Source organism: Bufo bufo, chromosome 3 (assembly GCF_905171765.1).
Source record: "Bufo bufo chromosome 3, aBufBuf1.1, whole genome shotgun sequence".
Lineage (NCBI taxonomy): Eukaryota > Metazoa > Chordata > Amphibia > Anura > Bufonidae > Bufo > Bufo bufo.
Genome location: NC_053391.1, coordinates 671315799 through 671341748, shown reverse-complemented (window position 1 = coordinate 671341748; position 25950 = coordinate 671315799). Strand labels below are relative to the sequence as shown.

At 43.0% G+C, this 25950-nt stretch overlaps 1 protein-coding gene across 2 annotated transcripts in view; it reads right to left on the bottom strand.

Moving 5' to 3' along the window:
* NOX4 (NADPH oxidase 4) overlaps window positions 1–25950 on the bottom strand; it is a 260925-nt gene that overhangs the window by 15590 nt on the left and 219385 nt on the right. For both annotated transcript variants that reach the window (XM_040426362.1, XM_040426363.1), the window contains 2 exons: window positions 15072–15191; window positions 6489–6597 (listed from right to left, as the gene is read on the bottom strand). In XM_040426362.1, the coding sequence (XP_040282296.1) occupies window positions 6489–6597; window positions 15072–15191 (229 nt within the window). The remainder of the gene's footprint in view (window positions 1–6488; window positions 6598–15071; window positions 15192–25950) is intronic.

Below are 25950 nucleotides of genomic sequence, written 5' to 3'. Positions count from 1 at the left end.
TCTCTGCCTGAGGAGGTGGTGATGGTGAGTACAATAAAGGAATTCAAGAGGGGCCTGGATGTGTTTCTGGAGTGTAATAATATTACAGGCTATAGCTACTAGAGAGGGGTCGTTGATCCAGGGAGTTATTCTGATTGCCTGATTGGAGTCGGGAAGGAATTTTTTATTCCCCTAAAGTGAGGAAAATTGGCTTCTACCTCACAGGGTTTTTTTGCCTTCCTCTGGATCAACTTGTAGGATGACAGGCCGAACTGGATGGACAAATGTCTTTTTTCGGCCTTATGTACTATGTTACTATGTTACTATGTAATCCTAGAGAGGAAACAAATAAGGTATATTGTTTTACTCAGCATGATCAACCCTACTAGACAATATACATGGTTTAATAGGGTTGATCATGCTGACAGAGGGTCTTTAAGAACAATAGGACAGTCGGGTAAGAGGGAGGGGGAGAGCTACAGCTTCAGGCATTGTAGGGATGAGGTAAGAGATGACACTGTGAAGTTATGTGTGTGGTCCTGCTGTGAGCTGAGTTCCCCCTCCTCTTCCTCCTGGGACAGAGATTCAGCTTAGGCCTCGTTCACATCACCGTTTCTCCTTTCAGTTCTCCGTCGAGGAGCAGGAGAACGGAAAGGACGGATTCTGCAGATAACTAACAGACCTAACTGAGCGTAACGGAGCCTAAAGACCCCATAGACTATAATGGGGTCCGTTCGGTGTCTGCTCAGAACATGAACGGAGCCGGAGAATGGAAAGGAGAAACGGTGATGTGAACAAGGCCTTAGAAGGCAAATGTTTGTGTGAGTGTATATATATATTTATATATATATATATATATATATATATATATATACACATACATGTAATACTGTAAGGTTGAGTTTGAACATGACATAAATGATGCAGATCTGCCGCAGTATTTTACAGTAGCAGCTTGTGATGAGCGAAGTTTGCAAAAATTTAATTTGGCTGCTTCGCCGAATTCAAAAAAAATAATTGTTTCATGACGAAGTAGCGGGCACATTGACGGGGAATGGTGATTGCACCGCCCTGTCATTGAACCGCTCAGATGCTGCATTCTTCGCTGATTGTGGCATCTGAGATGAAAAATGAGGGCTTTCAGGAGTTAATCGGTTTTAAAAAAAATACTCACCTTACCCATTTGAGCATGAAGAGGTCCCCGTGGTCATCTTGATTGAAGATCCCGCGTGGTGCATGATGACAAAATCACACTGGCCGCCATGGTGACGTCATACATCACAGTGCACAAGATTTTGCCCGGGATCTTCCACCAAGATGGCTGCAGTAGCCTCTTTGCACTCAAATGGATGAAGGGAGTATGAATTTTTTTTTTAACCCCCAATTTCGGGGAAAATTGATTTGTTACGACGAAGCACGAGGAGATTCGGCTGTTCAGCGAATCCAATTTTTCCTGAAATTCAGATCAAAGTCCACTTTGGATACTTGGATTTGCTCAACCCTAGTAACAGCAAAGTGAATGAGATTTGAGAAATCTCACCTGCAGCATCAAGTGACTTGCTTTGCAGGTTTTTCGATCCACAGCATGTCAGTTTTTGCTGCAGATTTTACCTACAGCTTTCAACTTTTGCAATGCAAAGGTTGAAAGCATCCTGCATCCCTTCAGGGAATCCACTGCAAAAATTATTTTATTCCGATCCACTGCATAAAATTGACTGCAGATCAGGAATCTAAATGCTGAATAAGACAGAAACCCTCTGTGACTCTCTCATTGAAAGGCCCCACGTTCACATGGGGCTGACTTTATTGGTAGGAGAGCAGTACCCCAGAGCAGGGGGTATCTACAAATTGTTTCTTTCTTATATAATGTGTTGTATTGTTATGTAATGTGTTACAGCATAACGGTGTATGGCTTGCACAGCCAGGATTAACAATCCTGGTTCAGCCCTCGTAGGAGGTTAGATGTGGGCTGGCCCCACCCCTAACTTAGATCAGTCTAGGCTGTAGTTCAGAGAGAGAGGAAGGCGTGACTTGTGCTCCCTCCGCTTAGGCCCAGAAAGCTACCGATCTCTGCATGATCTACAGATGAAGAGAAGGAGTAAGACAAAGGAGAGACGACCTAGAGAACCTGGAGTCTGCATGGCCAAGTATTGGAGTCAGTATGGTAACCTGCTACCAAAAGCTGTTAAGACTTTACTGCAGTGAGGGGCACTGTAAAGACACCTTTCATACCTGGAGACCGACGACATGGCCAGTCTTATCTCTAAAACCCTGTATCCCGCAGTGGACATTACAGTCACCATTATAAAAGTACAATTGCCCGCCGTTGATTCTGCAGGAGGAGACCTGAGACAGATGGAGAGGGAAGAGGACCATAACTCCCATCCTTGGGAGAGAATTGTACTGTGTATTGTTAAAACTGTGTTTTGCTATCATTGGATGTACTACAACTCCTATTTTGCACTACAGTAAAGAGATGTTTATTCTGCCAAATTTGGTCTGGTTACTGCACCATACGCCAGCAATTGCACTCCATATGCCCTGCCTTGTACCCATACAAGCACCTAACATTATGGGCACCCCAGTTACCATCAAGCAGGAGTCCCAGAATCATAGGGCACCCTTCTTTCACTGCATCAGTCCTAGGGAGCAAAGGTCTGAGGGAAGCCACTGTGATAGCCAGAGCCACTACCACTCCCATTCTTTGCTTTGGCTCCTCAGGGGCTCGCTCCATTGCGGCTACCTGGTCCTGTTTGTATGATTCAGTGTGTCTATATGTATATTTTATTTCCTTCTTGTGTTGATGATGTGCTTTAAATATTTAAAGAGGTATTTCAGGATTTTACTATTGAATTACTAGTCCATTGTGTAGTGGACGGAACTGGTGGAGAGCAGGACTGCAGTTACCAGCTCTGTCCACAACATAATGGATGGAGCTATGGAGTTCTGATGCTGGATCTATGCAAAACAGCTGATCGGCGGAGTTGTGAGGTGTCAGACTCGGCCAATCTGATATTGTTAGCCTATACTGGGGCTAAGGCATCAATAGTAAAATCCTGGAACATCTCTTTAAGGGATGGGCATCAAAGTTCGCCACACCAAACAATATGTGCTGCTATTTTTGTTTGATATCATGGGGATCAATATTGTGTGTTGACTAGGCCAGTGATGGCTAACCTCCAGCACTCCAGCTGTGGTGAAACTACGACTCCCAGCATGCTCCATTCATTTCTATGGAGTTCTGAGAACAGCCAAGCAAGTTTACATCTTGGGAGTCGTAGTTTTACCACAGCTGGAGTGCCGGAGCTTCACGGTCATCACTCATCTAGGCTGTTTTTCAGTCCCAGTCTGGCCCTGCCCTGATGATCAGATATTGATGGCCTATCCTAACGGATAAAGGATAGACCTTTACTTTTAAAATCCTGGAATACTCCTTTAATACTGAGAAATATTAACACGTCACGTAGTGCACATGCTGCCTGGCCACTGACTAAGGGCCCATTCTTCTTCTCCCTCTCTGCCCTCAGTGGATTTATGGAAAAATTAAGGGTCAAGCAAATCAGGTTTGAAGGCCAGACACAGAAAGTCTCGGAACTGCCTGCTCCCGGAGACCGCATTTGATTTCAGACCGGCTTGCGCACAGGCACAGGTAAGGACTTACCTGTGCCTCGCTGGACTTGTCAGTTAAGATGGCAGATCGCATGTGTTCGCGGGTGAACAAGGCGAACTGGCCATCACTGATGGTGGGTCTATTGTACTGTACTCACATCATCACGTCAGTGTTTCCTGGACCGGGCATGGCCCTGTGCATGAGCCATTAAAGGGGTATAGCTACCTCAGTGATTCATGACGGAGATTGGAATACCTTACCTATGTGGTGGCCAGAGTTATGGAAACAGCTGAGCGGGCTGTGTTGTGTTTCTTTCTATAACTCCTTAACTGATTGGCTGAGATGAAAAACCCCTTTAAGATCCAATACAATATTTAATTTGCATGCACAGAGGCTGTCAGGAGAAGTAGTGGATTTAGTACATGATATTTCTAGCATATTGTTACAGGCAGTGGATGTGGATCCACTATGCCAACCAACCAGTTTGACTTTGGGCTACTCCTGAGAATGGTATCCTGACGGTCCCTTGCTGTTCTCCATTTAACCCTTATATAGGGATCTGGCTGTCTTTGCAGGGGAACCACCAGGCCATTACCTCTTGGAATAGTCCTGATGTGGTTGCCTGTTGACCCAAAGGGATCAGAGACATTGATGCGTGGCTGAGGTCAGGGCAGGCAGAATTTGTGCAAATCCAAAGGACAGAGCACGTAGCACAGGATCAGTACGGTGAACAGGCACAGGTCAGGTCAGATGGCAGAAGGTTAGCATCCAGGCAGAGATAAGTACACAGGCAGGCAAATGAATTACAGCTCTTTATAAACAACAGCAAGCCAGAGGGACGTAACAAGATCTGTAGAGAACAATTTCACAGGCAAGGAAGTGAAGTCAGCAGCACAGATATATAGGAAGCGTGATGATGAGCTCATTAATCCAGCAGCTGAGCACAGAAGCAGAAAAGGCATTAACCCCTGCAGTGCTGCAGAGAAAAGTCTCTCTCTTAGACACACAGGAAGAGACCTTGCAGCCAGATTGTGGCCTGCAGTGTGGGATACAGGAGTCCGATGGCTGGGCAGAGGCTAGGCGACAGATGCGATAGCCGTGGGGGATGACGGTGAGCAGGGCATGCCATTATAACACAAATCTTTGGTTTTCAACCTCTTCATTTGGCTTCATCACCACATCTTTCAAAGAATTCTCCTCTTGATTCATTTAATCACCGGAGGTTACATTGGAGCCATTCTGATTGACAGCTTTAGGGAAGGCAAGAAACTGGATACATGATGGATAGAGTGCAACCGCCAGAATAAAGAAGTTATCAAACAGTCGGCTTCAAGTGCTACACAGCCTTGTTCAGGGAAAATACTGATTGATGAAGGACCTCAGCCTCATAGGGTACACTGGGCAGAGAGACAGTATCTAGGCAGGCTCCTTCCACTATTACAGAATTATTTCTAATATGGAAGGTGTGGGATTATTGTATGGTTTTAGAGAGGATAGAAAATGTATTTGTAGTGATACAAAATAATTACTAGTAGTAGCTGCTGCAGCATCTGTGTCTTTCCCACTGCAGCTTACTCCTCCTCCCAACCCCTCTCCATAGACTTCCATGAGCAACTGTAATCTGACGATTCAGTGACTTGCCAGAGCATCTTGGTCTCACAAGTCGATACATTTGTTTCATAAATTTGACAGGACAATTCATTCAAGAAACATTTTCTAAAAGGTTAGTTACATTTAATGAGCATGTGCCAGAAGGAGCAACCCTATTGAACTGGATGTTAAGTCTGATGGGATTGATTATGTTGAATAAAAAAGATACCTAATTTAGGTTCTTCTATTGAGCTTTTACTTAGAAAAATTACTTTTTATTAGCATGTAAGTTAGGTCATCAGAGGGTCAACCATGAGCCTCTTAGGGGACCAAAGCTTGTCTGCTCTGCACTTATATCCGCTCCCCTTTCCCCTTGATTGACAGGGCCATGTAATCTCACACCAGAGCTGTAATCTATTGGCGTATGTACAGTGCACCTGTCTCTACTTCAGCATTCCAGGTGACTACTGCACATGCGCCAATGATATCATCGTCCTCCTGGAAGAGGATATGCTCGGCTAAATTTGGAGAAGGATTTCATCAACGGTGCATGCACAGTAGTCACCTGCACTGCTGGGGAAGAAGAGGCAGATGCGCTGCGCATGCGCCGATAGTATAGACCACCGCTCAGGTGAGAGATTGCAAGATTACTCAGTCAATGCAGACTGGAGGAGCTCTGGTGCTCCAAGGACTTAGGCCCACCCCTTGATGCACACACCATCTAATTTACATATTGCTAAATACTTTTTTTTTTCAAGGATGGAGCAACAGGGGAACAGAACTGAAGTATCGTTTTATTTAGCAGGATCAACCCTACCAGGCATTATGCCTGGTTTAATAAGATTGAACCTGCAATTTACCTGTATGATCGTGTGGAGAGAAGTTGAATTTTGCACCTAAAAATGGTGACTTTAGCTGGAAAAAGAAGCACATTTGGGGCCCCGGGGGGGTCTAGAGCCCATGTTTTTCTATGAGTCCTTACGTTTTCTATTTGCATCCCGCCACGCAATTGCTACAAGCCTACATCCTGATGCATTGCAGTTAACACCAAGAATTACAGCGCATTAGCAGTACCATGATATAATAGTGTATTGGGAATGAAGCGATTACATTGTAGCAATTCAAGACCAGTAATAGGATTTCCGAGAGAGTTTTGTGGGGCAAGAATAATGAAAGAGCGCGGACGAGCAAAGAATGAAAAGGATCTAAGCAAAATCTATAGTCCCTGCCTTAGAATGGACGGCAAAGTAATTGGCTCCATTAAATAAGCTTTCGTGTGTGGAATCCATTGCAACAAACAATAAATTACCTTTTTATGGAGGATACACAATAAATCAGCAAACCAGAGGAAAGCCTGGATGTCTCTACATATCCACACAAAGTACAGCCTCTGCAGTTTGTTTTCTTTCCACGTGTCCCTGCGGAAATAAAGTGAAATAAAAACATAATTGGAGAACTATTCCAGGAGGCCCCATAAAGTGTCCTCACATACGCAGCATTGCTTACTGATCATGGTCACATGGTTTATAACAGAAAACTGCATCTTATAGCGGTTTACTGGGAATTTCCATCTTTTATTATTTTGGTCCTGTTTTCTGTACTGATTAATTTCTTAATATATCTTTACAGCAGTCAGCACTTAATACTCAGAATAAACATAGAGCAAAATTTTAACGTTCTGGCTGCCTGCAGTCACCACCAGGGGGAGTTTAGGAGCTTATTGCATACTGTTTTATAAAGAAGTCCAATGTATAAACCGTATACAGTAGGATCTTCAGTTTCCTCTAGTGGTGGCCACAGTCAACTTTATTGAACTCTATGGAGCATATGTACGGTATGAAACTGTCCGACCGCTGATCTTGAGACCAGGGGTCCCATGTAACTTTATGAATGGAGCAGAAGATCAAGTATGCCTGCTGCTGCTCTATACATTCTCTACGGGACCAGGAGATAGCCTCTAAAAATTCCCTAAGCATTCCATTGCTACAGTATATGCCCAGTGTAATAGATTACTCTCAGGGGACTAGAAAATTTACAAAAAATGTAAAAAGTGTTCATAGTAAAAAAAAAAAAAAAAAAAAAACATTCTCTCCTTCTGTACCAGTCTGTAACTCATCTTGTTTATGCTTAGCACAATTGTCTGTATTTTGTATGTATATATGTCTTATCATATTAAGGGTCCATTCCCACGTCCGCAAAATGGGTCCGCATCCGTTCCGCAATTTAGTGGAACGGGTGCGAACCCATTAATTTATAATGGGGCCGCAAAAGATGCGGACAGCACACAGTGCACTGTCCGCATCCGCACTTCCCTTCCACTGCCCCGCAAAAAAATAGGACATGTCTTATTCTTGTCCGCAGACACGGACAAGAAAAGGCATTTCTATTATAGTGCCGGCCATGTGCAGTCTGCAAAATGAGGAAACGCACATGACCGGTGTCCGTATTTTGCGGATCCGCAATTTTCGGACCGCAAAACAGTTGCAGACGTGTGAATGGACCCTTACAACGCCATGGAATAAATGGCACGTTAATAATATATAATAATAATAATCATAAAAAAATAAAGCCTTTTTATCGTAAAAATGTTTTTATTTTGCAAAAGTGCAAAAAAATACACTAGCGGCTTGTTTGAAAAAGACTGTTTAGCCGAAACGCATCACATCTGCCTGTATTCTGTTTATGGCAATAAAGTGAAGATTTATTAGCATCAAAAAATGAGTGCTGATCCACTTCTACAAGTGTCTAAAAATGATATATATATATATATTATGTTTTAGGGGAACGTCCACTAGGGTGATCGAATTAAATTATTCTCACACCCATGTAAATCAGCCCTGTGATGAAAATTCATTTGTAGAACATCCCCTTATTAGTGCAGAGTTTTCTGATGTTTGTAAGTCTATGATTAAGATCATTTTACAGTCGAAACACGAGTGCAGTTTTTAATTTGAATACTGCAATAAAGCTGATGTTTTATTAAATCCGCTGAATCCATCCCTGTAATTTCTGCTGTCCAAAAATTATGCCTTAGCTGATTCAGCCTCTGTTTTTATACACACAAGTGGTAATATCAGAAAATACAGTGACTTGTTCTGAACAAGCCTGGAAAAATTCTCCCTTTTATTGGGAAGCAGCAGCACTACAGTGTGCATGTGGAAAGGTGTGTAGGGATAATAACCTGCAGCAATAGTGGAGGCACCAGTAGCAACACGGCATGGAACAGATAAGGCAGTAGAGTGCAGCTGTGTAAGGGTAGTAGTAGTGGCGGTTTTGTAGGATTAATGGTAGTGGAAGGAGAGAGAGTAGAAGCTGTGGCCAAACAGTACAGAACAGGATGGTATGAAGGTAGTCAGCCACAGTGGCATGATTAGGGCAGCAATAAATAATCAGCAATGGTAGTGTGTGTCGGGATTCAAACCCGTGACCAGCCACATCCCAGGCGGTAGCCCTGCTTACTAGGCTACCGTCCTCTCTGGACATTCCTCCCTGAAGCCTATTATTTAACCTCAGTCTTGCCAAGCCTTGCTCATCACCCTTGATTCCCCACACCTGATACTTCCCGATATAAGTCCAGCCCCTTGCACTCCAGCTTGCTGATTATTGAGCTCCTGAGCCTTGATCAAGCTTCTCTTCATCTGCTGCTCTTGCTACTACTGGAAGTCCACTGCTGACCAGGAATTGACTACCGACTACTCTTCTGCTTTGTCCCTACCTACTGAACTGCTACCACTGTTGCCATCCGGATTGTCTGACCACGCTTACTGCCGTCTGCCCTGACCCACCACCGCCTGCCTACCGACTACGCCTCTGCCAGTCTTCCTGCACCTACTACATGCCTGCGGTCCTTGCCACTGGGCTCCACTCCTACCTCCAGCCAGCTGTCCTCTTACTCAGGTGAGCCTGTAGGACTGTTACAGTGTGTGTGAAAATCCTCACAGATCCATGCATCATTTTGGCAATGATGTTTTGTACTTTTGTGGAGGAAAACTTTGTCCATTTGGGTGTGACAACGACACTAGCTGTACTTGTGTGATTGTGGAGCCTGGACAAGACAGTACAGTGAGATCAAACATGGCCAGATCCAGCCACTGTTCCAATCTGCCTGCCACAAAATCCTTGGGGTCAGGGAGTATATGCCAGAGAAATGCCAGAGTCCAGGTAGAACCGAACCTGGCTGTTCAGGCGGTATGTCTCTGTTTGCTGACTTATGTCAGGGGGGTGACTCCTGGTTAAACATGCGGGGTCAAAGCTGCAGAAGCTGCATACACAATATATCCTAATAATAAAGCAATTTGGCCCCCATTTCAGCAACGGAAAAACAATCCCTCAATTTAATTTGATAGAGAGGGTCTAAAAGCATGGCTATCCAGTAATCATCAGATTGCTTGAAGCTAACAAAATGCCTGTCAGTACATAAGCAACCAAGCATCCAGCTCTCCATACTCACCAGCGTGCCCGAGGACTCAGTTCTTTCCAGCCCCCCTTTCCCCTCCACTGCGATGACTAGTCATCATGGCCAATGTCACCGTTATCATCATCATCATCATCATCATCATCAACAACCTCATTCTTCTGCACAAGTGACTCCTTCTGCTCCTCCTCCTCCAGTGGTAGGTGCTCATTTTCATCCCCTTCTTCCACTTCCTCCTCCATGGGACTTTCTCCATGTGGGGTCCTTAACAGCTACAGGGTGTCCTGCAAGATGTGGAAGCTATTCTTCTTCCACCATCCCTTGTTGCAGTGTTTGCTGTAATATAATTGATCAGGGGGATGACAACGTTGATGCCACAGTTGTCCCTACTGACAAATCTTCAATGGGCCTGTGCGATACACTTGTCTGATGAGATGCCACTGCCTGACCTCGATAAAACACATGCTTCCTGCTGAGGTGGTCTTGTGTATGGTGAAATCATTCATCACTTTACACTAGCATACGTCACGGATCCAGAAGTGCAATGGCAGACCATCCCTGCTAGTCCAGGAGAGAGTTCCTTGAAATGCGAAGACAGTTTCCTGGACATGGTTACCAACCTCTGCAAACCACAGTACTTTTACAAAAATCGTTGCACCACTAGATTTATCACATGCGCTATGCAGGGAGCAAAATAGACCGAGAGAAGGAGGAAAGTCTTGTTCCGATTGCTACTAGCCAGTTCTATTTCCCCCCTGGATCTGGTGGTGCAGTATAGCCACGGTGCTGTATGTTTGTATTTGAATGGACATGGCATATTTTCATACCGCAGATCTTGCATACGGCAGTGCTTTTGTCTGCTGGCAGTTTGGAGAAAAGTTGCCATATGGGAAATACTTGCATAAAGCTAGCAGCATCCAAGCTTGGCCTAGGTCTGGCATATTTTGAGCCTGTGCCTACAGTATCATCAGCAATAGAAGCAGATCTAGCCTGGATATTTTGGATGCTTTGGCCATAAGTTACCACTGCTCTTTATTGGCTACATGGCTACCACCCAAAAAATTTGCCCCCTAAGGTGTACATAGCCTATTAAAGGGGTTGTTTGACACATTGTAAATTCTTCAAGGGAGAAGGCAGACATATAAAATAAAAAAAGAAGCTGAACTCACCTGTTAAAAGTCCCTCTGATCCAGCGATGAGGGTCCGGTCTAAGTGATGACGTCACGTCCATTGCTCATCATCCAGTCACTGGCCTCAGTGGTCACTCGTGCATGAACAGTATGGATGTGATGTCATCACTTCTAGTCAGATTCAGTTCTAGACCGGAGGAACCTTTGGCAGGTGAGTTCAGCTTCTATCTTTGTTTTATAAGCCTGGTTGCTCCCCTGAAGATTTTACAAATTTTCTAAGGAATTTTGGAAAGTACATACATCCTAGAGCCAAGAGACTCATGGTACTTTCTGAACTGTGAATGATAGTCATAACTTCTAAGAGCACAATCAATAGGATCAGTGAATACAATGGGCGGTCATCGAGTCATCTGCTGCCTCGGACTGACCGCACGTAATCTGTATAAGCAGCTAAACCCAAAACTCCAGGGAATGAATTTAATAAAGTACTGTAGATAGCGAGCTAAAAAAATCACCTGATCAGCCACAGACATCTCGTCTACTGTGTAACCCAAATAGGACAACTCGAGAAGAGAGATAATGAAGTCGGTCAGGAAAGTCTAAGCTTTACATCTCTACTACTTCAAATCCTGAGCTCGACTTCAAGATTACCATCATCTCGTGGGATGTACAACATAAGCACAATACGGAGAATATACATGGCGGTCCGTAGAGAAAACAAATGTAACACCTATACAGATATTGCACTTGTCAGCAGGATCAACTCTATTAAACTAGGCATACGGCCTGGTAGGGTTGATCCTGCAGATTAAAATGATATCTGTCTTGTAAAAATGGGTTATGGCGTTCTCAAGAAAAAAGACTTTTAGGCCTCTTGCACATGACCGTATGTATTTTGTGGTCCGCAAAAAAACGGATCTGCAAAAAATACGGATAACGACTGTGTGCATTCTGTATTTTGCGGAACGGAACAGCCAGCCCCTAATAGAACAGTACTATCTTTGTCCGTAATGCGGACAATAATAAGGCATGTTTTGATTTTTTTTTTCGGAACGGAAATACGGAAATGGAATGCACACGGAGTACCTTCCGTTTTTTTTCAGACCCATTGAAATGAATAGGTCCGTATATGGTCCGCAAAAAAAAAATAAACGGAAAGAAAATACGTTCGTGTGGAAGAGGCCTTATTCTGTATGCACATGTATGTGCAGAGGGGCGTGGCCTAGCCCCTCGGTGTCCCTCAGCCTTCCAGTGCTGGCCTCACCCCTCAGTGCACTGAAGCCCTCATTCACATCACCAATTAAAGTCTTTTTTTTTCAGGAATGGCACAACTAGAGATGAGCGAATTTTGAAAAAGTTTGATTTGGCTGATTTGCCGAATTTTCCCAAAAAATTCACTTCGTAACAAATTACTTTGTCACAAGCGCATTTTTTGCAAGTAGTGGGTGCAATTACAGGGAGCTGCGATAGCGCCAACCCCCATCATTGTACCCCTCAGATCCCACTTTCATACATGATCGCAGCATCTGAGTGTAATTTTACACAGTTTTTAACATAAATTTTTTTTTAAATCAAACTTACCGCCTCCATTTGCTCACGAAGGACCGCACGCCGCCATCTTGCTTGAAGATCCGGCCGGAGGAGGTAAATATGATTCTTTTTTTTTTTTTTTTTTTTTTTTACACTATTTCAGGTTAAATCGATTCGCCTAAACGAAGCACAAGGAAATTCGGCTTTGAGGCAAATCGAATTCATCCTGAAATTCGGATCGAATTCCACTTCGTGGGATTTGATTCACTCATCTCTAGGCACAACCAATTTTCACAAGACAGGTATAATTTTCATTAGCAGGATCTACCCTACCATGTAGCATGTCTGGTGTAATACAGATGATTCTCTGACAAGTGCTATTTAGCTTCTGCAGGGAATATAATGTATTAATTTATCAGCAGACTTATGTAATACCACAGTGCAGACTCCAATTTTAAGATCACTTGGGCCAAATTACAAATTCAGCTCTGCTAAATGTCTCAATGACTTAGTAATAGTCCTTTACAGTATGGTATCCTCGCCACGTACGCTACTGTACATGCATCGATCAACAGAGCAGAAATAAAAACTTTAAGGGACACTTCATTTTGGTGAAAACATTGCACAGATATTTTATTCTGTTGTACTGTCTTGAATGGCATCATGCATTATACTCCATTCACATCTAGAGGTGCATTAAAGTTCTGGTATATTAGCATGAGCTCTGGCTGTATATACACACTACTGAATAGCGGTGACAATGCTGGATGACAAGAAGGCTGCTGTCACCTGCTGGTCAAGCTAATTTGTCTACTGCATAGCAAAGAAATGACTTACCGTACAGTCTAAAGCAACTTTTTTGGTCCAAGGCCCACAATAAAATTCAAAGAAGTATTTTAATATGAGACATAAATGCCTGAAACGTGACAATTCCACTTTTGAGACCCACTTATCAAGAGAATGAAGGTCTCCAGTTTGTGGGCAAACACAGAGAAGACCTCAAATTTGGGGATCCCAGAACTCCTGTCTGACAACTGCATGCCACCTGCCCTGACTTGAGAGCTATCTTCTGGTTACCCTAGTACTTCACAAGAAAGGTAGTAGGGAGGAATCGGGCAACTATAGGCCAGTAAGCCTGACATCAATAGTGGGGAAATTAATGGAAACCATACTTAAGGAGAGGATTGTGGAACATCTAAAATCCCATGGATTGAAAGATGAAAAACAGCATGGGTTTACTTCATGGAGATCATGTCAAACTAATCTTATTGATTTTTTTGATTGGGTGACTAAAATAATAGATTGAGGAGGTGCAGTAGACATCGCTTATCTAGACTTCAGTAAGGCTTTTTATACTGTCCCACATAGAAGGCTTATCAATAAATTAGAGTCTTTGGGCTTGGACTCCCATATTGTTGAATGGATTAGGCAGTGGCTGAGGGACAGACAACAGAGGGTTGTAGTCAATGGAGTATATTCAGACCAAGGTCTTGTTACCAGTGGGGTACCTCAGGGATCTGTTCTGGGACCCATATTATTTAATATCTTTATCAGCGAAATTGCAGAAGGCCTCGATGGTAAGGTGTGTCTTTTTGCTGATGACACAAAGATTTGTAACAGGGTTGATGTTCGTGGAGGGATACACCAAATGGAAAAGGATTTAGGAAAACTAGAGGAATGGTCAAAAATCTGGGAACTAAAATTTAATGTTGATGAGTGCAAGATAATGCACCTGGGGCGTAAAAACCCAAGAGCAGAATATAAAATCAGTGATACAGTCCTAATCTCAGTATCTGAGGAAAGGGATTTAGGGGGTCAATATTTCAGAAGACTTAAAGGTAGGCAGACAATGTCATAGAGCAGCAGGAAATGCTAGCAGAATGCTTGGGTGTATAGGGAGAGGCATTACTAGTAGACAGAGGGAGGTGCTCATGCCGTTCTACAGAGCACTAGTGAGACCTCATTTGGAGTATTGTGCTCAGTACTGGAGACCATATCTCCAGAAGGATATTGATACTTTGGAGAGAGTTCAGAGAAGAGCTACTAAACTGGTACTTGGATTGCAGGATAAAACTTACCAGGAAAGATTAAAGGACCTTAATATGTATAGCTTGGAAGAAGGACGAGACAGAGGGGATATGATAGAAACTTTTAAATACATAAAGGGAATCAACAAGGTAAAAGAGGAGAGAATATTTAAAAGAAGAAAAACTGCTACAAGAGGACACAGTTTTAAATTAGAGGGGCAAAGGTTTAAAAGTAATATCAGGAAGTATTACTTTACTGAGAGAGTAGTGGATGCATGGAATAGCCTTCCTGCAGAAGTGGCAGCTGCAAATACAGTGAAGGAGTTTAAGCATGCATGGGATAGGCATAAGGCCATCCTTCATATAAGGTAGGGCCAGGAGCTATCCATAGTATTCAGTATATTGGGCAGACTAGATGGGCCAAATGGTTCTTATCTGCCGACACATTCTGTTTCACCTGCCCTGACCACTGACCATATTCAGACTGCGCTTATTGCCTGACTCTTTGTTGCTGTACACCAGTGTCTCTGACTCCAGTGGGTCAGCTGCCAACCACACCTGGACTATCTCAAAAGGTAGTGGCCTGATGGCTCCCTCTCAATGATGTTTAGATCCCTGTACAGGGAGTAAATGCTGAATAGCAGGGTACTGCCAGGATAACATCTTTAGAGTTAACCCACAGTCAAACCAGTTGGTTGGTACAGTGGGTTCACATCCACCTCTGTAACATTGCACTACATAACAACACAATTCATATCAGAACATACATAAATCTGTGTTGATCTACGTACAATAACTGGTTGAAAATGGAAGCATATGGCGTGACTCCGATTCCACCAGCGATACAAAGGCTGACTTCATAATTCAAAACTTCTTCTGAAGGACTTCCGAATGGTCCATCAATATAAATCCTGCAGATATATATAAAAAAAAGTGTTTGTTATAACCTCCATTCAAATCTCAGTGTAATGATGATCAGAAATACTGGTATAGTAACATTACTGGTTACTAATTGACTCTTTCAAATGTGATAGAGTCTGTTCTGAAATGGTCATCCAGAACATGTAAAGTCTTCACTTCATGGTACTATGGCCCTCTTGTGAAGTACATTTACACACGTGGACAAAATTGTTGGTACCCTTCTGTTAAAGAAATAAAAACTGTCAAAAGTAATAATAAATAAAAATGTACTGAAAATCGGCTAATGAAAATCAGATGTTGCTTTTGAATTGTGGTTCAACAGAATAATAAAAAACAAAAAAAAACTAATGAAGTGTCCTGGACAGAAATGATGGTACCCCTAGAAATGATTGAAAATAATGTGACCATAGGGAGATGTTAAACATGTTAAAGTGTGTCCTGTAATTATCATCACAGGTGTCTTTAAACTTGTAATCAGTAAAGACTCGAGAGTTGTCTCCACAGATTAGAAAGAAAATAACAGACAAGGTAAAGGCTGTAAGACCATCTCCAATCAACTTGATGGTCCTGTTATTACAGTTGCACATATTCAGAGGTTTAAGGTCTACGGGACTGTAGCCGACCTCCCTGGATGTGGCTGCAAGTGGAAAATTGATGGCAAATTGAAGAGACGAATAATGTGAACGGTATCCAAAGAGCTCAGAACAACTTCCAAAGAGATTAGAAGTGAATTCCAAGGTCAAGGTACATTAGTGTCAGATCACACCATCTGTTGGTGTCTTAGCCAAAGTGGACTTAATGGAAGACGACCGACAAGCCACAGAGTTACTGGGAGAATGTCCTTTGGACAGATGAGACAAAACTGGAGCTTTCTGGCAAGTCACATCAGCTCTATGTTCACAGACGCAAAAATGAAGGAGGCGCAGTGATGTTTTGGGGCTGCTTTGCTGCATCTGGCACAGGGTGTCTTTAATCTGTACAGGGTTTCAATTAAATCTCTAGACACTGGTATTATGGAGTGAAATGTGCTGCCCGGTGTCAGAAAGGTTGGTCTCAGTTGCAGGTCATGGGTCCTCCAACAGGATAATGATCCAAAACACACAGCTAAAAATGTCCAAAAACGGCTAAGAGGAAAGCATTGGACTATTCTGAAGTGGCTTTCTATAAGCCCTGACCTAAGTACTATTGAACATCTGTAGAAGGATCTGAAACATGTAGTCTGGAGAAGGCACCCTTCAAACCGGAGACAGCTGGAGCAGTTTGCTCATGAGGAGCGGGCCAAGATACTTGTGGACAGGTGCAGGAGTCTCATTGAGAGTTACAGAAATTGCTTGATTGCAGTGATTGCCTCAAAAGGTTGTGTAAGATTTTGTCAATTTCACAATTTTTTTTTATTTTATTATTCTGTTGAACCATAATTCAAAAACATTTGATTTTCATTAATTTATTTTCAGTAAATGTTTATGTATTATTACTTTTATCAGTTTCAAGCTATTTCAGTGACCATTGTGGGTTTCTCTTTCTTTAATGGAAGGGTACCAACAATTTTGTTCATGTGTGTGTTAGAATGAAACATCCATGAAGGTACAGATCAATTTATACCTTCGAGGGTGGTCTTAGGTCGTTACCCAGGGTCACATATCCAAAGTTTCATGTCTAGGAGCATCATGCAATTAATAGAAAAAGCCCAAGCAGGCAGAAATGTTTTTCACCTCTAGAAGATCAGGAAACCTTAATATGTCTTAGATAGATGTCCTAGATAAATATGGACCTTGATAGAATGAGATAAGAGGAGATCTGCCTCTAGATATGCCAATCGGATTTCAACAATGTACAGAACAACACAAAGGGTAAAAACATACATGAATTTATTAAATATGTAAGAGACGTACACCAACCACTATTTGTAGTACAATAGTTGTACACATCTGTAGAAAGAAATCAATACTAGCAATAATGGAACATCTAAGTCATGGCGAGAGTTTTATCTCCATAGCTCAAAGGTGAATTTCACACAAACAAACATTCAATCAGTACCTTTGTTAAAAGGAATAGTAAACAAATAACACCGAGGAGAATAAGGGTATGTTCACATGGCAAAATACACAGCAGAAAGATCAGTAGCTGAAAACAGGTCATTTTTGGTGGCAGATTTCTACTCTGGTGGTTGTTTAAGATGAGTTTTTACGAGAGTTTTAGAAGAGTTTTTGGTTGAGGTTTTCCAGCTTTCCCATTGAAGCCCACAATCAAATCCACATTCAAATCTGCTTCCAAGAAGTAACGTCACTTCTCAAACAATTATCAAATTAGCTACTGAAAAACACTGTGTGGTGCTTTTAACATTAAAGGGCATCTGTCAGCAGTTTCGTAGCTATGACACTGGCTGACCTGTTATATGTGCACTTGGCAGCTGAAGGCATCTGTGTTGGTCCCATGTCCATATGTACCCGCTGCCGTTACACCTAGAGGTTCTCCTCTCTCTGCAACTACCTCTTCCACACTTTGATTGACAAGGCCAGGCAGTGAAAATGTCATCACACCTGCCTGGCCCTATCAATCAAAGTGGAGAGGCGCCATAGTTGCAGAGAGAGCGGAGCCTCTAGGTGTAATGGTAATGCCCCTGTTGCTCCTAGAGGCTCATTTGCATACAATAAAACATCATTTTTCTCAGCAATGCGGACACATATGAACATGGGACCAACACAGATGCCTTCAGCTGCCAAGGGCACATGTAACAGGTCAGCCAGTTTCAAAGGTACAAAACTGCTGACAGATGCCCTTTAAAGAGGACCTTTCATCAGTATAATTTTAATAAACTAATAACCCTACCTAATAGTGCGGCTTCCACTGATGTTCCCCCTTTTTTTTTTTTTTCAAATCGGCCACCGAATGTTGAAATAATAGCCCCGTTTGTTCTGCTGCAGCGCCTGTCACTCAAGCGCTTTTTTGTATGGGGCGTTGCTAAACTTTTTTCTTTGCTATGGGCCTTGGCTGAGAGCGCAGCCAATCAGAGTGCTCCTTTCTCAGCCAGGCAGAAGGAGCTAAAGTGCAGCGATGTCTAGGGGATGATTATGATACTTACCCTGCCGCTCGTACCGCTGCTTCCACACCCGTCGCGTCCCTCGGCCGGTCTATCTGATCTTTCGCTGATCTTTCTATCTGATCTGCCTGGCTGAGAGAGGAGCGCTCTGATTGGCTGCGCTCTCAGCCAAGGCCCATAGCAAAGAAAAAAGTTTAGCAACGCCCCATACAAAAAAGCGCTTGAGTGACAGGCGCTGCAGCAGAACAAACGGGGCTATTATTTCAACATTCGGTGGCCGATTTAAAAAAAAAAAAAAAAGGGGGAACATCAGTGGAAGCCGCACTATTAGGTAGGGTTATTAGTTTATTAAAATTATACTGATGAAAGGTCCTCTTTAAAGTCAATGGAGAAGGTGTTGGTAAGTTTTGAATGTGGATTTAGCAGCGGAAAACACCTGTCAGTGGCAGATTTTAGCCGTGTGAACAGGGCTGGCGTTAGGGGGGGGAAGGGGGAAACTGGGCAATTGCCCAGGGCCCCATTGTCTAAGGGGTCCCTGCTTTAGTGCTGCTGAACGTCTGAGGAAGCAAACGGGCGGACAGCTGAATAGCTGTACTATACAATGCAGTGTAAGGTCCCCTCCCTCACATATAAGAGAAATCATTACCCTAGTGCTGACAGGACCTGCAATAATGTCAGATGCAGGAGGCGGAGCTCAGCAGTGAAGAGGGGATGAAGGACCTGCTATGGCCTCATCATCATGTGACCAGAACAGGAGGCGGAGCTCAGCAGTGCAGTAAAGTAATGAAGAAGAAAACCAGCCGTGCATGTGAAGAAGTATGGATTCAGTGTAAGTGCCAGGAAAATGCTGGGAGTTGTAGCTCTCTCCTCTTATACCTCCTGTTATGTAGTATCAGAGTACATTACAAGAGGAGGTATGAGGAGAGGACTACAACTCCCAGCATGTCCAGCTTGTTATGTAATATCCGAGTACATTATAAGAGGAGGTATGAGGACTCCAAGCATGTCCAGGCCATTATTATATAATATCAGGGTACATTACAACACCCTATATATGCTGGAAGTTGCATACCTCCTCTTATAATGTACTCTGATATTACATAACTGCTTGGACATGCTGGGAGTTGTAGTCTTCTCTTATACCTCCTCTTGTAATGTACTTTATAATTACATAATAACGGCTTGGACATGCTGGGAGTTGTAGTCCCTTCCTCTTATACGTCCCCCTGTAATGTTCTCTGATATTAAATAATAATTGCTTAGACATGTTTGGAGTTATAGTCCTCTTCTGTTATACCTCCTGCAGTAATGTGCTCTGAATGACGTCATCACGTGAGACCCGGAGCAGGAGTGGTGATGTCATTGGGGCGCAGCAACACAAGCCACAGATAAAACTGTGGTCTGCATCGCAGACAGTGGGGATGGGACGGGACGAGAGGGAGGCATTATTTTATTTTTTTATATACTAAATGTCCACACTGCTGGGGGCCCCAGGGATGGGGGGTAGGAGATCATTATATATACTTACATATGTACCACTGGGAGCATTATGGTTATATTATTACTACTAGAGTACTGTAGGGGCGTTATTATTATTTGACGCAATACGGAGGGCATTGCTACTAATGGGGGCTATCTTGGGGAGTATTATCACTATTGGGGGCACCATTACTAATGAGGGCAGTCTGAGTGTATAGTATAGTATAGTGTTTGTGGACATTTGGGGAGCACAACAGGCACAGTATTGGGGGTAGCTTTAAGAGGTTCTCCGGGTTTTTCATATTGATGACCAATCTTTAGGATAGGTCATCAATAATAGATCGGCGGGGGTCCCGACGATCAGCTGTGCGCACAAGCCGTCTCCCTTCTCTCTTCCCGCTCTGCTGCTGTATGTCTATGGGACAGCAGCAGTGAACAGCACGCACCGTCTCCTCAAACAGCTGATCGGCGGGGGTATCGGGTGTCGGACTGTGTTTTTAGCACATTATTACAAGATGTGGGCCCCCTCCTTTGATTTTGGCCAGGGCAACATTTTGTCTAAAACCGGCCCTGTGTGTGAACATACCCTGAGGATGGAATGAAATAAATGAGAGAAGGAGATGGCAGGAAAGATAATAAGAGGGATGAAAGAAGGGAGAGATGAATGTAAGGAAGGAAACGAGAAAAGAGAAAGAATGGAATAGGAATAAAGAGAAAATGCAGAAGGAAAAAACAAGGAAGGCAAAAGAAACATGGAAAGAAGGCAGTAGGGAAGTAAAGAAGGAAGGAAGGGATAGAGGGCATGAGGGATAGGGAGAAAGGAAGGAAAAGAGAGAGGGGAAAAAGAAGGGAAGGAAGAGAGGAAGGGAGAAAGGAAGGGAGGAAAGAAGCAAGGAAGGAAGGAAAGAAGTAATGAAAAATGGAATATAAACATAGAAGGGAAAAGGAACAAAGAAGAGAATAGAAGAAGGAAAAAATAGAAAGATAACAGGAAAGGACAAGGAAGAAAGAGAATTGAAGAGGAAGATAAAGAAATATAAACAAGATGAGCAAGAAGAAGAGAAATGTCAAGAATTGTAAATTGCTGCTATCCTCCTTTTCTATCCTCCTCTCTTTCTTTCTGCCTTTTTTCCATTAATTAACAAAATAATCCAATGACTGACATGGAAGAGTCCTGCCCCGCACCCAGCATTCAGGGGAGGAGCAGTGACCCTCTTTCCTTGTGCAGTGACCCGCAGCTGAAGAGCTAACATTCCGTTAAGTGGACAATATACAGGTGAAAGTCGAAAAATTAGAATATCGTGCAAAGTTCATTTATTTCAGTAATGCAACTTAAAAGGTAAAACTAACACATGAGACTCATTACAGGCAAAGCGAGATATTTCAAGCCTTTTTGTTATAATTTGGATGATTATGGCTTACAGCTTATGAAACCCCAAAGTCACAATCTCAGGTCCCCTTTGCTCAGGGGGTATGGATTAATTAGCTGACTAGAGGGTGACACTTTGAGCCTAGAATATTGAACCTTTTCACAAAATTCGAATTTTAAGCTGCATTAATGCAATTCCTTTTAATTTGCATTACTGAAATAAATGGACTTTTGCACGATATTCAAATTTTTCGACTTTCATCCCGTATTACCTTGTGACAGCGCAAGAAATGTCCTGATGTATGTCAGCGTAAGGAAAGCGGCGTAGAAGAAATGTTTAAGGTACAAATCGTGTACGTGACATCAGAAAATCCACAAACGAGAATTAACCACCATTTCTGTGATAAATTTTCTACCCAATAATCTATTTTTTCAATCAACACCGGCACGCCGGTGCTGATGAGAAGACAAACAAGAATATAAATGGGTCGCTTAGCTCTTATCTAGGAAGTTAATGAATGGCGTATTGGTATTCATGCCTTCGGGAACAGAAACATTACTTGTAAGCTCCGCAAGGCTCCTTGTGTAAGCAGCAGACAGCTGGCCGCTTGTGTTTGCTTGCATACAGCAAATAGTTCTAATGAGGAAGGAGTCTGCATGCAGAATAGTGTGCGGCACTAGCACAGAGACTATGCTAGAGCTTCATATGCACTGAAGGACTGTCCACGGTTTGTGTCCACGTTTTGTATTATTTTTCATAGGGGGAGCAGTACAGCAAGAACAGTTCCCCCCTTTTCCTCTGTAAATGAAGCAGGCACCGAAACCGATGCCTCAACTTCTCTCCCTGTAAGGGTCCGTCCAGGCGTCCATAAGTGTTTTGCGGTCCGCAAATTGCCGATCCGCAAAACATGGACACCGGCTGTGTACATTCCGCATTTTGCGGCCTGCACATGGCTGGCCCTATGATAGAAATGTCTATACTTGCTCTATGTTTTTTGGGAACGGAACTATGTGTGCTGTCGTCATGTATTGCGGCCCCATTAAAATTGCAGACCCAGAACTACGGACATGTGACTACGGACATGTACCCTTATTGATATACATTAGATACAGATAGTACTGCCTAATGGCTCTCTCTGTACATGATGTTGATAATACAGCGTTAGGGCTCATGCACACAAACGTATTTTGTTTCCGTGTTTGTTCCTTTTTTTTTTTTTTTGCTGTTAGGATGTGGACCAATTCATTTCAATGGGTCCACACAAAATGCGGACCGCACACCGTGTGCTGTCTGCATTCATATGTCCTACCCCCACAAAAAAGATAGAACAATTCCTTTTCTTGTCTGTTCGATTTTCTTGGATTCGCAAAAAAACAAAAACAAAAACAAATGTCATACGGACGTCATTATATTTGTTGCAGTTCCGTGTTTTGCAGACCGCAAAATACATACATGCATGACCTCTTACTGTCTCTGTGGCATCCAACATTTTTACTCAAATGGATTTAAAATGAAAAATAAAACAACTATAAAAAATGCCGCCTTGGATTGTACACAAAGCTCCTATTTAGATCTATGTGTCTCCATGGTTACAGACTACAAACAGACCCTGTGTAGTCTGACCCTGCGGTCATGCTGATCCACAGACACTAGAAAGAGGGGCAGATGAGATGGAGTGACACATGATGCCAGGATCGAGCTGCACATGACTTATTTGTGGTGTGTAACAATGGAGACACACAGATCTACATACACAAAAACAGCAGGATGTGAATACAGCAAAACGACGGTTTTATCATAACGACTATTTTAAAGATTCCCATGGAAACTGCAGAAGCAGGAGAGTTGTACATATGACCATACCCTATGGCGTCTTGCCTTGTGAGACTGGTAGGTTGAGATCATGTGCTTTCTTGAAGACAAAATCTCAGTTTAAAAACAAATATTAAAGCAATAACTGGAAATTATTCTTTGAGATTTCATCTAGGATAAGGAAAACATATGTGAGAAGTAAAAAGAAGTAAAGAATGACAATAAATACGTGTGAAATAAACAGGTTGTGGGCTGCATAGAAGGGACGACAGCTTACTTGACAACTTGCGATTCCGTCTGTGCCTCGCATATGATGACAAAAAATGAATCGGGGAAGACTTTCACAGGGAAACACAATATTACAATGACAAAGAACTTAAGAATGTGCTGAACTTCAAATGAGGAGCCTATCATCACTCTTAGATCATCCATTGGTGAAAATACTGAGACTAGAGGTGGCCCCGTAGAAAAAAAAGATCAAAATGGGCCCCAATCATGACAATCAAGGTTAGTGCTCCTTTCTAGACTCTTCCCTTGACCAATGCCACCCCCTTGTTTTCTAAAAATACAGTCCCTCTGGAGAGGAGGTTCTTGTCACACCATAACATAGTAAAAGGACCAACCAGGACTCTACAAGGGCTTCCTAGAAGTTGTATGGCCCTCTTCTATGGTATGAACACCCCTACACTTCACCTAAGTATTTGTCCCCCAAAATTATTTTCTAAAATTTCAATCAGTCTAAGCTCATGGGCCCTGGTTCAAGAGTTCAGCTTGGGCCCCCCTTCCCTCAGTGCTTTGTGGCCAGGGACAGGAGAGCACATTGCCTTTATGGTGCCGGAGGCAAAAATTCTTGACCTTCCCTCAGCCAGAGGTGTAACTTGACCAGCATGCACTTTCTATAATACTAGTGTCTTCTTATGTGTCAAGGGTCTATGGGCCCCCTCAGACTTCTGAGCCCAGTACCTCTGCACCCCCTATAGCTATGCCCATGAGTCCGAGGATGTCTTATCTGAGAGGTTTATCTTCTTAATGGTTCTTAGTGGTTTTTACAATTTCAATAGAAAATGGCCACACAGACTGAGGTAGCACCTGTTACCTAGGCATTTGGTGTCCCATTAAGTAGAGCAGGGATCAGCAACTTTCGGCACTCCAGTTGCTGTGAAACTACAACTCCCAACATGCAAACATGCTCGGCTGTTCTCACAACTCCCATAGAAGTGAATGGAGCATTCTAGGAGTTGTAGTTTCAGAACATCTGAAGTGCCAGAGGTTGCTGATCCCTGAAGTAGAGTCTGTCACCAGGAAATTCTCAGTTACACCAGGCCCAATCTTTTGTATGGCTAGCTCAGCTGAATTTAATGATACCTTTCACTGATCCATTGCTTCCTTCTGGAGAAAAAGGACTTTTAATTCATAGGGAATTGAGCCGTTAAGTACACTGAGGGTGGGCCCAAGACACTCTGTGCAACTTTGCTCCTCCTCCTTCCTCCGCCACTCCGCCAGACACTTCCTCTCATTCTTGATTGACATAGTTATCTCGCTTGGCCCTGTCAATCATGAAGGATAAAGAGGGGCTGGCAGAGGAAGCAGGAGGAGAAAGGGTGCACAGAGTGACCTGGGCCCGCCCTGGGTGCACTTAACTGCATATTTGCCTTTGGATAAAAAGTACTTTTTATCCAGAATGAAGCAACAGATTGTTAAGTGAAAGGTGTCATTATATTCATCTGAGCTAGTCCTACAAGGCATTGGGCTCGATTTACCAATACTGTCTACAGATAAGACTTAAACTGTGCCAGACATTACAGTGGTAGACGCTGGATGAAAAATCTGTTACATCTTTAGACTGTCTCTTCTAATTGTATGCCACCCATAAGTTGGCTTAGAGTTACGTTATCAAAGTGCCAAAATGTTGAGTTATTTTTGACACTGGGAGTCGCATTTAAGCCACACCCCTTTCCTGTTAACCATATCCCCTTTTCAAGTGGGGGAAAAATGGCACATTTTTAAAGGTAAATCTATCCCTTTGTCTGGTTTATCAGTGATTTTACCAGGGATAGGTTTCCTTCCTATGGTAGCATACCATGGTGCCCTATGCTATCAAAGAGGTTGTCCAGGGGGTAAAATTTATTGGAAAAGTCTTAAAGGAGTTGTCTTATCTTAGGCATCCTAGAGATATGCCACCAATGTCTAAGATGAAACAACTCCTTTAAGCCTTTTCCAATCATTTTTGTCAGATAGGTGCAGTCCCACCTCTGGTCCAGAGCGGGCCCCACCGCTAGTCTACTTTTGGCAGTCCCATAGAAATGAATGGAGGGTGAACGCACATGAGCGGCTATTCTCTGTTCACTTTGGGGGTCCTGTTTTCTGGAGATAGGTGACATGCCACCAATGTCTCAGATGAGACAACCCCGTTATGAGTGGGATACAAAAATAAGAGAAGCCGCCCTCACCAATCCCACCGCACTCCCATTCCGAGTCTTACTAGGTCTCCTCTGTTCTCTGATGCCTCGTCGTATTGACACTAGGAGATTCCTATTTGGCCAATCACTGTGAAGCCGGAATCAGTGATGAACTATAAAACATCAGAACACGGGTGATAGGGGATCGGTGAGGGTGAGTATGGCTGTATGCCATTGTCACAAACTTTTACCCTCTGGACAACCCCTTTAAAAATCAATTTTAAAATAGCGGTCTACGTTAACAGCATAGAGCATTGCTGAGTGATATGTTAACTGCGCAGTTTGCCGACTATCAAGATGACCCTGCTATGCAGTATGTAAATAATACCTCTATGCAAGTGCCATTGGTGATGTACTTTGTATGGCCAAAAAGGTCATACACCACTAAGGCCTGGTAACAAAAAGGGATGTTTCTAATGTTTCATCACATGTCCTGCTGTTATGCTTTGGGTGTCAGTTTCGAATTGGCTCTGTAATGCCCTCATCATAAAGTCTGAGATTAATGATGCAGACACTAGCATTATAATGGTGGAGGAGACATCTCTGTAAACATTCTTTGTGTGGAGGAGTCATCATTTTAAAAATAGCT